This window comes from Mixophyes fleayi, chromosome 12 (assembly GCF_038048845.1).
Source record: "Mixophyes fleayi isolate aMixFle1 chromosome 12, aMixFle1.hap1, whole genome shotgun sequence".
Taxonomy (NCBI): domain Eukaryota; kingdom Metazoa; phylum Chordata; class Amphibia; order Anura; family Limnodynastidae; genus Mixophyes; species Mixophyes fleayi.
In genome coordinates, this window is record NC_134413.1 from 58,822,314 (window position 1) to 58,837,757 (window position 15,444).

Here is a 15,444-nt window from a genome sequence, read left to right on the forward strand (position 1 = left end):
AAAAAAATAATCTCCAGATTTCTCAAAGCAGGGTCACTGACTCCTGCTAGCGGAGCTCCAATGCCGCTCCCCTTCTCGGACACTAAGCCCATTTGAATGCTTTCAAATCAGTCACTTCTTACAGTCCCTACCACCTACCTATGCCTCACCCTCTTTGAGGATCTTTGTAAACACCACTCCATGGCCAAGGGCATGATCTCTCAACTTTACAGTATATTTTTGGCTACCTCCCTTCCCTCTCAGAGTTCCCATGAAGACGACTGGGCGAGGGACCTCCTCTCCCTCCCCTTCCCCAGACAAGGACTCCTAGGAGGACATGAGACTGGGGATAGCCAAAACCTCTATCAAACAAACTCAAAGAAACCTTCTACAAAATGTATTATCGCTGGTATTATACTTCCACCAAACTCCATAAAATGTTCCTTTTCTCTTCGCCCAACTGTTGGCGGGGTTGTGGCCACAGGGGCTCTATGCTTCATATTTGGTGGACTTGCCCAGTCATCGTTTCTTCTGGGACGCGGTCCATTATTTCTCAATACTGTATTTTAAGCTCCCATTGCAAAAGATCCCTGGGTATTCCTACTATGTTACCCTTCACCGGATCTTGACAAATTCTCTAAAAAACTGACTGTACAAATACTGACAGCTGCCAAGTCACTTATAGCACTCAACTGGAAAAACACCTCCCCACCAGTCTCTCTCTGCCCTTATCCGGCGCGTTGTTGCCATGGAAGAGATAACATTCTACCTTCACGACAGAGGCCATGTTTTTAACCAGGTATGGCCTCCATGGCAGTTTGCCGAATGCACATTCCCCCTTGTCCATAGCTCTCCCATGACGACCCATGGGTGGCGAGCGTGGTGTCCCTCACGCACTTCCACTCTACATGTCTGAACTACCTACACACTACCCACCTCGAGTTAAAAAGTTATCCTTACAACAATTATGCACTAATTTTAAGAGCAAATTTATAAAGGTTAAATAAGTGTCACAAACATTTCAAATAAGGTGGATTCCTGTTGTCAGACAGAATATGCTCTAGCAGAACAAAGGCATTGAGCCCCTGCTGAAAAATCAAGTTCCAAAAAAGTAGTCACAAACAAGCAGAGATTAAAAAAAACAGGAGTTCCAAGAAAAAAAACTTGTGTCATATATAACAGGGGAAAGGTGACAGACGCTATGGGTGAACTTGTTTCAATAGTGCTCATGATATGAATATCCTGCAGCTGTGACCAAAGTGATCACGCTTGTAGCAACCTAGAAGTGTGGTGTGCCCGCTGTTAAAATCGAGTGTAGTTCAGAAGAGGGACCCCACTGCTGGAGTCAGAAAGGGCGCAGAGACCAAGGGCCCGGCACTAGTGTGGAGATAATTGCCGGGAGCCGGAGGTAAATCCTGCGGCCATGTGATAATAAATCTATGACTAATTTTATAGGAAGAGGAAGGAAGAATTCCTACATTACAACTTTGCTTATTATAAAAGCTAGACTCCATGCATTAAAAGGTATAATGTGGGAGTATTGGTACCTACATTAGAGTTGGATCTAGCAAAAGCAGACTGTAATTTCCCTGTATGTAAAAAAAAAATGCATTTGTATTCCTTGCATCCTGAACAAACCGCACATGGTTTGTTCAGGAGCAAATTTGCACCCTTCAGCTAGATTTGCTCCTGACACTAAATGAGTCGCTAAATCTGTGACTTTCTTTCTGAACTGCACTTTCGTTTTTTTGTTTTTTTCATTAAAACCATAAAAATGTTTTTTTCCGCTGTATCCCCAGAGAGCCAGTGAAACATTCTAGGACTAGGATTATAAATGCACTATACTAGCTAAAGTTAAACAAAAGTATTCTAGATAATTGGCTGAAGCCTCTGCTTCAGTCAGGCTTATATTGAAGTGACTATGGAGTAGACTGTCTCAATTTTTCAGCATCAGGTTTTAAAATACCACAATAAAAAGTTGCAATGATTCGTTTATCCTTTCGAGTAAAAAACTTTGAACTGATGATTTCGATTCCCCAAATGAAACCATCAGTGACTTGTGTTTTCAGTTTTATTAGTTTGATTCATTCTATTACAGTGATGTGATGTAATGTTTCTCACTGCAGGAATAATGTTTCATTTATTTTTTTACTTAATTTTCCCTATCAATATCAAGATGCACTTTATTATTTTTGCATAAATAAATATACAGGAATATCCTTGCAAATAACAATCATATTATTCTGTATATTGAATTGAATTTTGACTATCTTTCCTTGGATTTTTAAGTTAATAATTGTTTAAAACAATTACTTAAAATTCAAACAACATCATAATCTAGTTCACCGAGCAGGTCACAGCAGGCAATTTAGTCCACCGCATATACTGCACCACATATAATGTACTTTATTGCACCTGTCAATGTAAATCAGAAGTGGTCAAACAGTAGATTGCGTTATGTGGTAGATTACGGCATTAGTTTCAAAGCCTGCACTCCCCCCTTTCCTATTTTGAAGTGAAACTTATTTGGCGGCACAAAGTAAAAATCACTTGTTGAGCTGAAAATGTGTAATGGAATTGACGTCATGCACTACCCTGGCGCACCCTATCCATTTGTACCAAAAGTGTTGAACCTGTGCTCTGTCTGTGGAGTACATTTTATGCCAATGCTTCGTGGGCTAACCTAACTCATGACCCGGCAGAATTGTCTCTCTCTCCTCCAGAGCATTAAGTGGAGATGTCTATCCCAGCTGCTTACTGCCTGAGATTCTGTACCCATCCTTCATTCCATTCCCAAACCTGTCCAGGCAGTGAGGTCCTGCACACCTCTAGTAGAAGGTCTACCTGGTTCTTGCTGTCTCTATGTAACATCTTCCTTGTGGAAGAGAACAACTGGAGAAGGATAGGTGGTGCTGCATGCTGCCACAAAAGCTATCAGAGAAACCGCTTCCACAGACCAGTAAACTCAGAGCCAACAGCCATTACTGGCTGTGCAGCTTCTGGATCATGAATGGTAAGTCAGTTCAGGGGGATTCTCTCATAACAATACACAGGGCACTTCCTCTGAAACACTTGGGGACCCAAGCTGTCACTGGTGAACTGTATTACACTGCTCATGCAGTAAAATTAGCTTTTAACGTGTGCCATCCCCTGACTTTGGCCCACACACACCTGTGCCTTCCCCTGACTTGCGCACTACATGCCTGTGCCCCCCTTGACTTGCTCACCCACATGCATGTACTCTCCTCTGACTTGTAAGGAAACGCAAACAAGTTTCATTTAAAATGAACATGCTTATCACACACAGACATTTATTTTTTTTAAATTTGTTGCTTTGGACCCTCACGGGAATCCGTTTTAATTAAGTGGACCGGAAACAAATTCATAGCAGATGCAGCTGTATGCATAGCCTGTTCACTTAATATCACACTGACGAAGACTGTAAAATTAAGTATAAACTGTTTAAGGGTATGATTTAATACATTTTGCATGGGATTTACTAGCATCGACTTTTACTTTTTCACACAATTCTGTAAATTCTGTGTTCTGTTTTGTTTTTTTATGCATTCTTTATTTATTAGTCATCAAACATTAAAGAAGACAAACACAGGAATTTTATGTTTGGATTAATAACTGGGTGAAAGGTACAACAGAAGAATATAACAGGGTAAACGAGAGGGGGAAATTAGGGTGTCGGCCCAGGGGTAGAGACATAGCGGCCCAGGGGTAGAGATATAGGGGTATATTTACTAAACTGCAGGTTTGAAATAGTGGAGATGTTGCCTATAGCAACAAATCAGATTCTAGTTATCATTTATTTAGTGCATTATACAAAATGACAGCTAAAATCTGATTGGTTGTTATAAGCAACATCTCCACCTTTTCAAACCCACAGTTTAGTAAATATACCCCATAATATTAGAAAGACGCTATATTCCTATGAGAAGAGGGTTGTTAGAAAACTATAATTTATAATCCAAAAACAGGGATTATGGAGGCAATGAGCAAAATTTAAGATTAGTTTAATTCCCTATTGTGGAAGCAGTATGAGGTTTCGGTGGGAGGTGGGGACAAGGTGAAAGCGGTAGATATCTGTTTCTTTAAACATTAACTAACTTAGGCATGTAGCTGTGAATTCAGTAAACTTAGCTTGGGCTGAGAAGATCAGGTCCTCCATGTCCATATAGAAATCTATTCTGCTGAACCACTCAGTTAAACAATGAGTTCTTTCAGATTTCCCATGCACCGGTATCACAGATTTTTGTCGCATTTTTTAAGTATTTCAGCAGTGATTTTTTTACATGTGTAAATGGAGATGTGCTGAGCATTTGCGCTTAAACACTAAGGACCTTTTACAAGAAGGAACTAATATGCATATATTTCCACCAAATATAAAGTAGGGTACTGTGACAGGATGGACCGTCCGCCTATGCCACCCTGACTGCTGTTGCTGGGAACCGGCTGGGCTTACCGTGCCACCGTTCCCTTTCGTTATCCCAAATGCACCCTCTCACAGCAGTAGGAGGGGCTTACAAGTGCTGCCACCACTGGACTCCTTACCGGCATCCAGTACCGGGTTTCTTCTGGGTAATTGACGCTATGAGTGTACCCCGTTACTGGTGTACCTGGGCTGGCACTCCTGACCTCTTCCTATGGATCAGGGTTGCTGTGGATGAATCCCCCCTGGCCTATCACACTGACCAGAGCTGCTGGGAAGCTGCAGAGCAGTGGTACTGGATGCTGGGTTCAAACCTCAGAAACAGCCGGGAACTGATTAGATTTTGGGTCTAATTTGTTGGTCACAGGATTTCCACATGGAAGATGTTCTCAAGCAGGTCTTTGAAGCAAGTGATGTTTATTTGCAGTCACACTGATTAAAGGTATCAGTGCTCAGGTCAGGTGAAATCAGAACAACAACAACTTTTAATACAAAACAGAGCCTTTTTTATACACAGTTGGAAACTAGTCTTAGCAGGAGGTAATCCGTCCTCCAGTCCCTTTAACCAATCTGGGTTGATTTATGCAGCCTGCATGTGAATCAACCCAGAGAGATTTAATACCTTTAACATTACTGCTAGTGGCAGTGGGGAGTATACTTCCCCCCCTGTCCACCAGCTGTCAAGGAGAGGGGGGCTCAGCCCACTCTCCTCCCCTGGTGCCTCTCTGTGTGGGGTGGGAGATTTATCTTTTAAATCTCCCGCCCAAACTGACTTCCAGGGACTGGGCACTGGGGTCTGGCTCTGCTCCCTGGCCAAAAATAGTACCAGGGGAGAGCAGCCAGATCCCGGGGCAGCAGTCCTTGCCCTGTCGCTAGCTGAAGCTCTTTGAGCTCCAACTAGGGACTTAGCTTCCTGCGATCCCCAGGAGGTGCTGCACCTCCTGGACCTATTTGATTCCAGGAGGCTGGTTGTTAAGTCCCTCCGACAGCCACTGAAGCTGGCTGCCGGAGGGTAAAGGATCCAGGGCTGCTCCTGCAGGCTCTTCTGGACCACCAGGGAAGGGGTAAGTATTTTCTTTATTATACACATATACATTTTAAATTTCATACAATTATAATCCACATTTTTACATTTAATACATATAGTTACGCTCCCATTCGACACATACACTTTTATATTTAAAATACACTTTTACACTCCCCGGCGGCCTGCACCGGGGTTTAACCCTTTCCCTGCTGCAGTGCACATTTAAGATACATTTTTTATTTATTTTTAAAACATTTTTATGAATAACTTTTCACTCGGCGCCTAGCACCAGTGATTTAACCCCTGCGGCGCCGGGTATTTACCCTCCTGATGCCGGAGTCCATGTCATTGCACTCGGCCCCGGCCACAACTACCAATTAGAGAGTGGTATCTCCAACAAGTGGATGGAACACTTGGATACATTTTTGCTATTTATCATATCTTTGCCATTATAAAAATCTTTAGCTTTCAATGACCCCCTTCCAGAGTTAAATCTCAGTGCCAAGACTGAGTATACTTAGGCAGAGACGTACAGGTGCTATCTAATATAATTTGGCAGAGTTGCAATATGGTGTATCTTGGGTTCTGAGACGGATAGCAAAGGTCTTGTAAGAAATGTCTAATTTGCAATAAAGTGCACTGCACTTTAACAGGAAGTGAAAGAGATTCCTGTATAGCGGAAATGTAGCACACCCCTTTTAGGTTCACCAGCTGTCCAAACCCCAGAGAGCCTCCGTTACAGCAGGTTTTAAGTGCCTGACAGTGCAATCCAGGTGGAAACTTTGTGTTATGTGTGATGAAAATCAATGGAAGAGATTAATGTGTGTGTACTGAGCTTTTTTTCATGTCTTCATAGTTCGTATGATTATTGGGTGGGGCATATAAGTGATGTCTTGCGACCAAGGGGCAATATTTAATGATGTGGTGACACAGAAAATTTCTACCGCTTTTTATCATGATCGCATAATAGCAACCCATAAAACTAAGGGAGTTGAGCCCCTCCATGAGCCATGGCCTGTTTGGTGTGCAAAGACGGCTATTTGACATATGAACTGTATCAAATAGTGTCTAAACAGATGTCTGTGCACTAATTATTGTTCCCACTAAACAAACTGGTCTTTATATTTTTGAGCAGGAATACCAATGAATTTGATTCAGTAATGAGTTGGACTTCTATACGTTTTTAGTTCATATGGCTTATTTGTGAATTGAACCGTTTATTTATTTTTCATTTACTTTCATTGGATCATGCTTATCATTTTTACCTTTCCTATCATATATAATAAAAAATCATTTACAACTTATCAAGGAGATCAAATCTAATAAGGACATATTATTATATATTTTATATATATCGACTAGGAGAAAGGTATGTCAACACTGTTTCTACAGCATTATACTTAAGCGGACCATATTTCTGATGTTAGACCGCAAACATTTTTTTTTTTTTTTTTTTTACTAAATCAGAGTCCTAAAGTCTGGGCACCCCTGCTGTAAAGTAACTTTAAATGTTGGCAACTGTGGACTAGTTTATAGACTTATGTTAGTATTTGCAATTTTATTTTATAGCACCTTTTTATTTTCAAATATTTCCATCAAAATATTATAAAATTAATTTAAAATGGTATTAATTGTAATAGTAACCTTTTATACTTGTAGAATAAATGTGGCTATTATCTGTGCATTTTCAGATATTACTATCACTGGGTAACAACACATTTTTTAAATAACTTGTATAATTCAGGAGGATGTGGTAATTTTCCTAGGGACATATCCAATTTGTGGACATTACAAAATTTGCAGAACATAAGGCTAGCCTAAAGGTCAAAGACTGTATTGCTCCTAACTTCATTTGCAAAACTAAATAAGCCTGAGTCCACCTCTGGTAACACAGTTCAATTTGGAGGAAAAACCAACAGTAAATACAATTTAACCTAAATACATTTTAAAAACAATTTTTAAAAGGCATCTATTTTTCAATAAGACAACCCCTGCCTACCATGTTTCAAATGACCAAACCCTCTATGTAATTACCAACTCTCCTTTTCTTGAAGTAGGAGAGTCATATCTAAAGCATCTCCTCCTTATGCCTCAGAAAAGAATGTGACTTTTGATGCTCACTGACCAAGAACATGGAGAACGCATAATAAATATTTGTGTATCTAGCACTTGCGTCATAAATGTGGTCACTGCTGTAGTCGGACAGGAGCCTGAGAACTCGGCAAGTTATGTATAACATATTATTTCCTGCTAGATTATTTTTGTACTTTATTTATGATAGGAATTTGGAGTTACATTTGACAAGTGAGCTACCAACATTAGGTCTCATGCCACAGATGGAATGGGATGGGCAGGGAGACAGAAAATTGAGCATATTTGGAGAAATGTCCAGTGCAATACTGCAAATAAAGTAAGTATATTACATTGATTTATATTAAAAACAGTGTTTAACATAGCTGAATAAAATGCCTGCAATACCTCAAGTTTTTACTTAATTGAATTTATCCATCATTCTCTCTTTCCCTGTTAGAAGGAAGTTGTTTAACTAAATAGGTACTGACTGTTTTGCAGATTTGCTTTGCAGAAAAGCAGTGTGTGGATTGGAGGATTTACACAATAGACGGGCCAGTGAGGTCACAGCAACTAAATAAAATGCCTGCTGACTTGTATTAGATCAATCAGGACACAGTAATAAAGATGTGGGAGGACTTCAGCTACATGTAATGGAGTAATAGTTTAAATTTTTCCAGATCTGCATGTGTATTTCAGGTTAATAATGAACAATCTATTTAATCTTCTTGGTCCTTTAAATATAGAGGCTTCAGGAAAGGCAGTTCACTATCAGTAATATTAGTCAAATTAGAAAAGATATTAACTGTTGTGGGCAGCACGGTGGCTTAGTGGTTAGCACCACTGTGTGAAGTTTGTATGTTCTTCCCGTGTTTACGTGGTTTTTCTCCAGGTGCTCCTGTTTCCTCCCACACTCCAAAAAAACTAAAACAAAATACTGATAGGTTAATTGGCTGCTTACAAAAACTGACACTAGTGTGTGTGTGTATGTTAGGGAATTTAGGGTGTAAGCTCCAATGGGGGGCAGGCAATTCTCCCTAAAGGCCACGTGAGCCAGAATGTGGCTTTATAACACAAAATCATGAAAACTGAGGGGATGATTGAGAGTTAGGAGTATAACCAGTTACTGGATGCATAATTTGCACTTGAACAACTGCAAGGGGGAATGTAAAATGTACAATCTGATTTAGAATTGTGAGAGAGGTACAGCTCAACCAACCCTAATTCTACTAAAATTTTGCACCAAGCCAAAAAGTTGCACTTGACACTAGATCAGCCCCTGAATGGGCATTGGTTTTATGACATGATTTGTGGCACGTCTACTTTTCCAGGTAAAGTATGTGGGGAATAATTTTAATGAAGATATCACTAGCATATCATTTTTTTCTAAGCTAAATTATTTTACAGGGAAGAAAATAAATGTTTTGGTGGGGAGGGAAATATAGAAGTGAAAGTGGCAGTCATTAATTGCCACACTCACCGGTGGCAGGTACTCTCAGCATCTGTCCACAGCTATTCGATCATGCACAGCAGCAATGAATGGGACATACTGCTGAACATTCAAAGATAAAAATGCCCGCAGTCAGGACTATGGGACAGAGATTTCATATAAAGACTGCCCCACAATTTAAAGGTATTTTTTGAGTTTCATTATGACAGGCTTCTACTCCTGTCAGCTAATAACAGGAAACTGAGCCTACACTGGGCAAAAGCTAACCAAAATGAGACAGTTGAAGATTGGAAAAACGATGCCTGGTCTGAAGAATCTAGATTTCTGCTGTGACATGCAGAAGAATGGGTAAGAATTTCATGTAAATCACATGAATCTGTGGATCCATCCTGCTTTGTGTCAATGCTGCAGGTTGGCGGTGGCAGTGTATCTGTGTGGGGAGTGGTTTCTTGGCACGCATTAGAAACCTTACTACCAACTGAGCCTCACTAAAATGCCATAGCCCATACTTGCCTACTCCCGGCAACTTGTTTTCGAGAGAGGGGGCGTGACTGAAGGACGGGAGGGGGCGGGGCAAGGCCAATCACGTCATTTTGGCCCCGCCCCGCGAAACAGTAACTTGCACCTCGGGGCGGGGCCAAAATGACGCAATTGTCCTCGCCCCGCCCCCTCCTGCTCTCCAAAATGGCGTGATTCACCGAGAATCGCGTGAAATTACGCGATTCTCAGAGAAATCCGGGATGTGGGAGAAATGCCAGCTCTTGCGGGAGCCTGACCCGAATTTCGGGAGTCTCCCGGACTTTCCGGGAGAGTTGGCAAGTATGCCATAGCCTGCCTGAGTATCTCTGCTGAAGATGTGCATCCCTTTATAGCAACAGCTAGATAACAACTGGATAACACTCCATGTCACAACGCTCACTTCATCTCAAGCTGGTTCCACGAACATGACAATGAATTTAGTGTACTCCAATGACCTCAACAGACACCAGGGGGTAAATGTATTTCATGGCAAAGCGTTAATAAGTATATCAGCGGTTTGCAAAAACCGCTGGTTAATACATGTACCCCCAGATCTCAATCCAATAGAGAACATTTAAGATGTGGTGGAATGGCAGATTTGCAGCATGAATGTGCAGCAAACAAATCTACAGCAACTGTATGATGCCATCATGTAACTGTGGAGCAAACACTCTAAGGAATGTTTCCAGCACCACTAAAAAGGTGTACCAAATAAAGTATTTTTTACTTTTATGCATTAATGCATGCATGCTTTACTAGAATTTATATTTTAGAATATTCACACAAATAGTACATACAAATTGTTTGGTCCTTTGGCTACTTGAGATATGCTACATTAGTATAAATAAAAGCACATTCTTGCTCCATGGCTTACATCAATGATAAATGACATATTGAATACCAAGCTATTGTCAAAAACTATATTAAAAAATGATGTAGTATTTATTTGTCCGTACAATTGCAGAACCACACTTTTAGCACTGTGTGCAATACAATTTCCCTTATTTTGTATATGAGATGCAATTCTCACTCTGTATTCTTATATATTGCTGGATAGGGTTGTAGGAAGCCCAAAAAATGCTGTTAGCTAAATTTTCCGCCAAACTAGGCAAATCACTACAAGATTCTGTTGCTAGGTGAATTTTCAGCTAAAATCACTGTTTTTAAATTCTGTTTGCGAGCCACTAATCATTTACAGTTGCCAGATCTTAGCTCCAATTCGTCCCACCCGCTTCCTTACCTACAATCTGTCAGATTCCCACAGTGTTAAATCACCAGACCCATTTACAGTGATACACCATTATACGTAGACCCACATTACACCCGGTTTCAATACTGGTACTGCTCCACACCATATACATACACTACAGGGGGAATTCAATTCCCCCCGAATTAGTGTGGCGTTAAATGTATTACCGTTATTACGGTAATTTTAACCCGCCTTTCTGGTCGCAGCTCAGGGAGCTGCGAGCAGAAAGCCGGGGTTGAAACTACCGTAATAACAGTAATTAAGCCCATTATTACCGTAATAACGGTAATAATGCGCAGGCAGCGTTACTTTTACCAGTAACTCGGCCAATTGAATTCCCCCTTACAAGTCCATCAATTACTGGTAATTCAGAGATATGAATATAAATGGTTATCTCTATCAATTTTAGTGACACACGTGAGGTTTTGAAAGCAAATGGAAGAAACGACAGAAAATTGGTAAACGTAACTCAACAGTCACATATATATATATATATATTTCTACCCCTTGCAATGTTGTATTGTAATAAATAGGGCCACTCTAGGCTAATATGTTCATAGCTCCCCTCACCTTCCACGCCAGGCAGATATGCAGTTGGCAAAAACAAACTCATCCTTATTTTAAAATCCGCCTTCCTGTAAAACCCCCTCCCATCAATGTTTATGTTCCTGCGTTTTCAAAACTCTGCTACACTTGGCTTTTTAACAGGATCACAGAAATATTTCACACTCATGTTTCATTTAAATCAGGACTGAATAGTAGAATGGAGGCATTAATAAGCGCCACTGAGGGTGAAGATGTGAAGGGGGTTGTCATGCCTGCACCTGTCGCCCACTGGCAGACCCAGAGGGGGGCAATTGGGGCAATTTCCCCCCTAGCAGCAATTTTCATGACATTAAATTGCAGTGAAGAAGTCCGATCATCAGGGGAAAGGAGGCACGGCCAACCTCAGCCAACCAGAGTGCAGGAGGGGCATGGTTATGCAAAATCGCCCCCGCTGAAAAAAAGGCTAGATCTGCACTTGCTTTCGCCATCCTTGTCTCCTGCCCGTTTATCTTCAAGTACCTACTCAAGAATGACACATTCTGCCTTTACCATGGGAATACATCAAGATTAACACCTTTCTACATGTTTTGTTTTTATTTTGGAAAACAACTATTCTCTATTTTAAAATTAATTTCAGTTTTTAATTATATTGCGCCCTCCCCCCTAAAGCCTCATGCCCCAGGCTGCGGCCCAGTCAGCCTATTGAATAATCAGGCCCTGATTGCATATTATATTATTATTATTATTATTATTATTATTATTATTACTCATAACGCTGATCATATTAATTACTTATCACTTATAATGCTAATCATACTCTTATTATGTAATTAACCTAACACAAGAATAGCCAATCTACTCCGAATTTAGATACTGTCTATCCACATGGACCAGATGTCATGTAAAAATAATTTGCCATCATTTGAGCCTAATGAGAATTCCATCAAGTTATCCGATTAGCAATTAGAAAAGCACACTTACAAATTAACACCTAACCACTAACTACTGTGCCACCTCTGGCGATCAACAGTTCAGACGCTTAGAGGAGGAGAGGCAATCACTGTCTGTCCAGCACGATCGCAGCAGACTGTATCTTTACATGAACAAATACAATTGCATGAAATATAAGTGCATTATTATATATTCTGTATATGAACAATGAAACCTATAGTACTTCATTATGTGAATGTATATGTCTTTCCCCTATGATCGGCAATACCATGCTATTGGAATTGCCTTCGTCCTGTTTTTCAAACTTGAACACCATTCCCATCAATATGGGCTTTTTGACTTTGGTATTGATCGCTTTTCTCGTTCTCAGTTTTGGTGACAATTTGGTGATTCATTACTGTGAGCATATTGTACTCTCATGCCTTTTTTACTCTTACATATCCCCCTTCCTTGCTTTATGCATACCTCCCAGATATTTTGTTTGTGGAGGGACAGTTCTGATTAGCGGACCTCGAATGGGGTGGGGCTTACATGAAAATGGGCATTTGTGAGCGGTTTGGGGTGGAGTTTGGTGCTGATCAGGATGGGGCTTATTTTGTGCCGATTTTGCATATCTAAATGTTGGGAGGTATACTTTATAAATGACTGAAGACTTTGCATAAGATATATCCATTTTTCTTATGGCTGCCACACACAGACACTGTCAGTCTGCAAAACGTACATAAGTTCACAGCTCTCAGAATGTCATGTGACGGTAGAGTGGGGGAGAAGGAGAATGCCACAGTGCAGACAAAGCTCAGAGGGGCACCCCAAAGCCTCTCTGCTCACTAATTCATGTGCCATGTGACTATGGTTACAATGGTAGTTCAGCATCACAAACCATTAAAAGCAGACTGAAGAAAAAAGCAAGCAAAATTGGTGATTCCCATTATTTTTTTCTCATGGTATTGCTGTTTTTATCATTCAAGATAAACCACTGAACACTTAGCAAAAGAGGTGCTACTGTTTCTTATTAAATAGTGCAAACTGTAGGAGAAATTCAAACACCAAGATATATTATAAAGAGGATTTTAAAGTGCAGCTAAAACATCCAATACTATATAAATATGAAGACAAACCCAACTAGAGTTTGCTAAACTAAAACTTGGAGGTCTAAATTTCCCAGATTTGATTTAACTATATATATATTTTAGACAGTAGAGCAAGGTCCAGAAACCGTTGCCCAAGACAAGAAAAGTATCCAGCACAATTCCAACTGTGTTTTTAGATGTATTCAATATCTTTGTCTGAACTTGGTATTTTCATGTCACATGTAATCCAGAATAATAAAGCATTGCTCCTGCAATTTGCACATAGTGGGTTACCTGCGTGGCAGATTTTTTCTTTTAGCAGGCAGATAGTGAAAAAGGTTTAGGCAGTTTATAGGATCCCATAGCTACAGAACTGGTTGGTGCTCTAGATGCTCGTAATATGTGACCGGGATGACTAAAGCAAACCATACTTTATATTTTATGTTTTTATTTTATCATTAACATAGGCATACATCAGTTTTGTACATAAAAGTAAAACAAAGCACAGCTTAACGAAATATGTATACTACTCTACTTGCATCCATATGATTTGCAGGAATAGATTTTCTCACAAAAATAAATAAAACAAAAATCCCTGATAGGCATTTTAACAACATAAAGTGAGTTTTACCTGTAAATATACTGTACACACACAATTTCCAGACACACCCCAGCTGCTGCAAATATCACAATAGAGAAATTCCCTTCCACACCATAATAGTCAAATTCGTCAAAAGTCTAAAATCTGTTTGCAACAGAATAGTATATGGGTTTAATTCCAAAGCCCTGTCAATACACATTACAAATTACATAGAGGCAAAACACATATAGACACAGAATCATGCATAAAGTACCAAATATTAGTGGCAAACAAAACAGTTTTACATCTCAGTCCACAACAATGGGTCAGTTTTGTGTGTAATTATTTTATCAATTACTTCAATTATATTGTCTTCTCAAGTAACTGTAATGCCTAACAAAGATGTATATTACAATATTCCATACACACCGGGAATAATAATAAATATAACATCATGCTGCTTTTAAAAGACACATAATTGAATAGTTTTGCCCTTTACACCAGCATCTGTGCACAGGATTTGGTATTTGCATTTGGACCTCTGAGAATGTGGCAGCGGAACAGCCCATTGTGATAATATAAATCGCAAATAACCAAGGTCGGCTTTAATTAATAAGGCAATCTAAATTCTTAGGACAGAAAATAAATACATATGGGCATCAGATATAGGTGATGCTAACAAGAAGTGGATGATAAGGTGCACAGATGCACTTACAATTTAAAATAGCACATTATCGAGAACGCAGCTTACCAAAATACACCGTCTTCTCACATTTAGGGCACTTGGATGCCATAGCTAGAATCCTTCTTTGTATACCCTCTTTTTGATGAGCTGCTCTTGCCAATGCTGTCTCCCACGTTCTGTGGTCCCTTGCGTCAGTGACAAGCAGTTCCAGTCACTCCCCGCTCCTACTATTCCAACCTACTCCATATTTCGAATGCTCCTATTGGCATAACACACGGACGAAACAGTTAACGACCCCGCCCTTCATTATCCCGTCCCTGCTACTCTAGCTTGACGCTTGTGCTGGCTACTGTTTGTCAAAATGCCATTGCACACAATGAGGATAGAAAACAAATGACTCTATTCAATTATGGGTACAATCAGTAAATGACAGTGTATCCTGTAAGAATATATATATATATATATATATACACACACACACATGTATATACTTAGAGGATACACTATAATCTTCCGACCGATTGTACCCATATATGAATGTTTTATACATATAAATATATATATATATATATATATATATATATATATATATATATATATATATATATATATACTTACACACAGATCTGGGTCATAACCTCGTTTACTTATTTAAATTCACTTTTGCTTATGTTTTATCAATTATTTTGAAGGCTGACATAGCAAAGTGGACATTTACATGTTGTATTAGATTATTTCAGTGTTTCATCTTGTATTTCTGTGCTTCGATTATAAAAAATAATTTATATTTAGTCTACAATACACAAACAGTATTATTAAATTTGTACGTGCAGTGGTTCTTAAATTAAGCTACAAGGTTATAATAGCACTATAAATCCTC

At 39.6% G+C, this 15,444-nt stretch overlaps 1 protein-coding gene across 3 annotated transcripts in view; it reads right to left on the minus strand.

Moving 5' to 3' along the window:
* Positions 1–14,872, minus strand: part of LOC142108916 (cysteine-rich protein 2-like) — a 131,355-nt gene extending 116,483 nt beyond the window's left edge. Inside the window, exon 1 of one of the 3 annotated variants that reach the window (XM_075192893.1) lies at positions 14,631–14,872. In XM_075192893.1, the coding sequence (XP_075048994.1) occupies positions 14,631–14,673 (43 nt within the window). In that variant the 5' untranslated portion in view covers positions 14,674–14,872. The remainder of the gene's footprint in view (positions 1–14,630) is intronic. The other 2 variants (XM_075192896.1, XM_075192894.1) reach the window with 2 other exon arrangements.
* Between the last annotated feature and the right edge of the window lie 572 nt (positions 14,873–15,444).